Source organism: Arachis hypogaea, chromosome 15 (assembly GCF_003086295.3).
Source record: "Arachis hypogaea cultivar Tifrunner chromosome 15, arahy.Tifrunner.gnm2.J5K5, whole genome shotgun sequence".
Classification (NCBI taxonomy): Eukaryota; Viridiplantae; Streptophyta; class Magnoliopsida; order Fabales; family Fabaceae; genus Arachis; species Arachis hypogaea.
This window is the reverse complement of record NC_092050.1, coordinates 43,547,606-43,552,191: the sequence shown is the minus strand read 5'-3', so window position 1 is coordinate 43,552,191 and position 4,586 is coordinate 43,547,606. Positions and strand designations below refer to the sequence as shown.

The 4,586-nt window shown below is 31.2% G+C and overlaps 1 protein-coding gene across 2 annotated transcripts; it reads left to right on the top strand.

Annotated features, from left to right (window-relative positions):
- Nucleotides 1–1,920: 1,920 nt before the first annotated feature.
- Nucleotides 1,921–4,335, top strand: LOC112750227 (HVA22-like protein c). Of its 2 annotated transcripts, none has more exons than XM_025798844.3 (5): nucleotides 1,921–2,280; nucleotides 2,410–2,436; nucleotides 2,552–2,674; nucleotides 3,215–3,482; nucleotides 3,988–4,335. In XM_025798844.3, exons 1-5 carry the CDS (start codon nucleotides 2,219–2,221, stop codon nucleotides 4,066–4,068), a joined length of 561 nt encoding a protein of 186 aa, XP_025654629.1. In that variant the 5' UTR covers nucleotides 1,921–2,218; the 3' UTR covers nucleotides 4,069–4,335. The 2 variants fall into 2 exon arrangements, with proteins under 2 accessions (XP_025654629.1, XP_029148677.1); XM_029292844.2 differs by having other exon boundaries at nucleotides 1,951–2,280; nucleotides 2,552–2,581.
- Nucleotides 4,336–4,586: the final 251 nt, after the last annotated feature.

Genomic DNA, 4,586 nt, shown 5'->3' with positions numbered 1-4,586 from the left:
ACTAAACATCAAATTCTTTAACCAGAAATCAAAATTGCAAAAGCAAATATGTATTGATAAAGGAAATTAAAATATAAGAAAGTGTAGAATAAATAGTGTAATAAAAGAGATAATTAAAAAATACTTACAGTGAAAATAGCTAGAATCCAAGATCAAAATTAGAAAATTCAAACTTGTGATATAAACCCTAACTAAAACCTAAGAAAATTTGAGAAAAACCTAAGCTAAAACTACCCTAAACTATCTAAAAATATGCCTAAGTGTGTTGTGTAAATGTATGGTATTTATGGTGTATTGCTAGCCCTCCTTATATGCTCCCAAGGCCTTTAGAAATGGGCCAAAAGCCTCCCAAAACGCGAGCCACGTGACTTTTTAATGAAGTCACGCGCAGAGACTTATGCGTGTGCGTACGCAAACTTGTTGATTTCCTCTTGTACGTATGCCAGAATGTTGTGCTGACGCACACTTGGCTGTGTGCTTCTCCTTTGTTTTCTTCATGTTTTCTCCCAATTGCATGCTTCTCTTCCACTCTTATCAAGCCATTCCTACCTATTACACCTGAAATCACTCATAAAAAACATCAAGGAATCGAATGGAATAAAAGTGGAATAAAATTGATTAAATTAAGCACAAAATAACATGTTTTTATAATTAGACATAATTTAGAAAAGAAATACAAAAAGTATGCTATTTAAGTGAATAAATGTGAATTTATGTGATGAAATCCACTCAATTCAATCTATAATTTGTCATCAAATGTAGATTCATCATGTAGCAAAAAAGAAAGACCTTCTGTATAAAAAAAAAAAAAAAAACAATAGAGGGGAGAGATGATCACCCTAATGGATGCTTCTACTTAGTTTAAAAAAATCAAAAGGATGACCTTCTATAACAACAGGATAAAAAACATATGTAATCGATTCTCGAATTCAATCAATCAACTCTGATCCAAAACACAATTTCGCTATGATAAATCAAAGAAAATGTCACTCAACTCTGTCATATACTTTACTCATATCTAACTTGACAGCTATCTCCCCTTCTAAATTCTTTCTCTTATTTTTTAAATAATAAATACGCTTATGTGCAATAAGAATATTATCAGAAATAAGACTACCTTTTGTGACTGCACTTTCATTGGGATTGATTAACTTATACATACAATTTTGTAGTTTATGATTAGGACTTTAGAAATAATTTTGTACATAATTGAAGATAAGCTAATAGGTCTTACATGAATAATATTAGTAGTATTTGAGATCTTTAGAAAGAGATAGATATGAGTGTAATTAAAATTTTTGAAAATTTTTTACCATAAAAAACGTTACGCACTATCTGAAAATATTCTCACTTACTATATCTCAATACGGAAATGTTTGGTAAAAAAAAAAGTCAAAAACAATTATAACTTGCCTTATTTAACATTATTAATTGTCACAACAATTTATAAATACTAAATAAAACAAATTCTGTTATTTTTGTCTCCTTAGTATAACTAATCTCAATATTTTTAAAGAAACCTAACCGATTCATAAAACTTTGTAATTTTTGGTTTTGAGCTGTAATTTTGGTACAAAATTAATAAATTATATAACAATTAAAAAAATAATTTTTATGTATAACACGAATTATTAGACATGTTAGCATATTGATATGTAATAGTTACGCTATCTGACCCTTTTTATTAGTGATAGATATACTTTATAAAACGATCCAATATATGTTATTTAACTTTTTTGATAAATAGAACTTAATCATAATCAGTTATTATGGATTTTTAGATGTATAAATTTTTTGTTGATCGATTATTTGTAAAAGAAAAGTTGGGTTTCAAATTAACGTGTAATTTTAAGAAGATCCCGAATCAAATATTTCTCTTTTAGTTTCCTCAACTATTCCCAAACCCAAACACTAGTACTCCAAATAAAAAAAGGATCGAATTTTATTTTCGGTGCATAATAGTAAAAGATTCTCCCAAAAAATCAGTACTTTCCAAGGAGTCTGAACTCTGGTCTCTCAAGGACCCCATTGCCAACTTTTTCCCACAATTTGATTTCTTTTCTTTTTTAAATTTACTTTTTTTTCTCGTGTCACTCCTTTTCAAGACACTGTTCTTCCCTCTCTCTCCCCACTCTCGGTCTAAACTCCAAACCCTCTTTCTCAGTTCAAAACCATCAATAGAGTGCAGAAAACGCAACATCTCCATTGCAGCACACGCATGGGGGCTTCTGAAAACAATTTCCTCCACGTCATTGCCAAGAACTTCGATGTTCTTGCACTGTATGTCTCTCTTTACTCTTTTAGAGCTCTGATTTCATTACATGCTTCAGATTCAGACATTTTTTGAAACTACAGAGTTGTTGTTTTGATCTGTTTCTTACATTGTTTATTTCTGTTTCCTTTGTTTAGGCCCTTGGTTACCCTCGTTTACCCTTTGTAAGTATGCTTTTTGCTTTTGTGATATTTTATTTTTATGAATATGTTTTTTTTAGAGCAATATATGTGTGAATTTTTTTTTTTTTTGACATTCCCTTTTGTCCTTTTTGAACAGATATGCTTCAATCCAGGCCATAGAGACCAGGTCAATTGCTGATGACCAACAATGGCTCACATATTGGGTTCTCTATTCTTTGATAACACTCTTTGAGCTCACTTTTGCCAAAGTTCTTGAAGTGTATGTTTTTTTATTTTTATTTTTAAATTGTTAAGAGCATTGAAAAATTTTATACCAAATTGATTACCATGAGGAATAAAAGATGCATAACATTACTTTGGTAGTAAAAAAGAAAAGGTAGTTTTGAAAGAAATTATTATATGGGTTGTAAAGAAAAGGTAGTTTTGAAAGCAATTAGACAACATCTCTAACATGCATCCGACCAATTTTACTCACATTAGTTTTTGAATGTTCATTTAAAACTATAATAGTAGTTATTAATATCTAAATAATTCAAATTTTAAATGTCAATTTTTCATTCTTTAAACAAAGGCTGCCTTGTCTACTACTTTTGAGTGGCACATTGGCTTCACACTTTTAAGAACCATCAATGTAGTCGAATTTCTATGATGTTTGCTTTTTGTATTTGTACTCTCTGGTAAAGATGGAAGATGAACATGATTTGTTCTTAAAAGGGTGTTGTTCTTTGTCTTCTTTCTTTCCTTTTATTTTCGAATTTCCTATTCTAGTTCCCAGTGTAACTATGGTGCTAATTTTCAGGCTTGCCATATGGCCCTATGCCAAGTTGATACTTAGTTGCTGGTTGGTTCTTCCACACTTTAATGGCGCAGCGCATGTTTATAAGCAATACATTAGACCTTTCTATATGAACCCACAACTTCCGCACCTGCCGCAGATGCCACGAACTTCTCACATGTGGTATGTTCCAAGAAAGAACATATTCAGCAAGCAAGACGATGTTTTGACTGCGGCTGAGAGATACATGGAAGAGCATGGAACAGAAGCCTTTGAAAGACTCATAAGCAGGGTAACAAATATTTGCTATGTTATTACATAATTCAAAATTTTCTCACCCATTAGCTTAGATAATACAAAATTTATAAAATTTCTATATTTAGCTATTTTAGCTTTAACTAGAAAAAGGATTCAATCTTAAAGAATAATACGCACATTGACAAATTATAATCATAAGAGACCATGGCTGAATAGTACTGATATTACTTTATTCTAGAGTATTGATTTGGGGTTGAGACTTGAGATAAGACCAATCAGTCTCAATTATAATACTTTGCACATAATCTATATTTGATATTATTGTTATGGGAACATCACTAAGCGAGGGAAAGAAACACTAAAGCATGTTGATGGTGAGTGTTTTATATTACATTTTGGTCTTTCTTATGGACTCAATTTATAAGGTGTTCGTGGCCCTTGTCTAATGCTATCTTCACATGAACATATATTTAGTCATGCTTATATAATCATTAAAAAAGTAAATAATAAATTAACTTTTACACAATGCTGAAATGCAGGATAGAGAAGCTAGAGCAAGGCATCATGGAGCATACACAAATGGAAATTACACAATCTTCAATGATGATTTTATATATTAGACTTTGTTAACACAAAGTTCTCTCATTTGTGGCATTGCCAGTTGCATATATTTTAGTAGTTGTATAATGGGTATGAGATACAAACACTTTTACTGACCTTAATTTCCTTTACATTAATTTTTCAATAGGCATCTACCTAGTACATTGAGTTAGCTTAAGTTCTTATCCACAAGGTATGTACTATGTAGTGATCTAATTTTGTTAAGCTTTATTTTTTTGTTCTCCTTTCTTATCGAAGGAAAGTTCAGACATGAGATCGATTTCCTAGTTCCTAGTACTCACCAGTGAATTTCACTTTCTACTGAAACTCAGTGATTCAGTGAAAGCCAGAGTTGAGATATTAGAAGTTAAACAACTCCATCACAGAACAAATCAGATTGAGACTATGGTCTTTCTACTTAATGCAAGATTCAAAGAGTTCAAGCCAGAATGCCATCATATAAGCAGAGAGGAGGGTATTCACTCTCTACTATTATAATAGCATTCAGAAACTATAACCTCACATGGTGGGTCATGTG

What these genes read in the sequence shown, in the direction of transcription:
- LOC112750227 (XM_025798844.3), top strand. Translation starts at nt 2,219, where the DNA reads ATGGGGGCTTCTGAAAACAATTTCCTCCACGTCATTGCCAAGAACTTC. An exon ending in AACTTCGATGTTCTTGCACT is followed by an intron (nt 2,281 to 2,409) that starts GTATGTCTCTCT and finishes TCCTTTGTTTAG; the next exon opens with GCCCTTGGTTACCCTCGTTT. An exon ending in GTTACCCTCGTTTACCCTTT is followed by an intron (nt 2,437 to 2,551) that starts GTAAGTATGCTT and finishes CTTTTTGAACAG; the next exon opens with ATATGCTTCAATCCAGGCCA.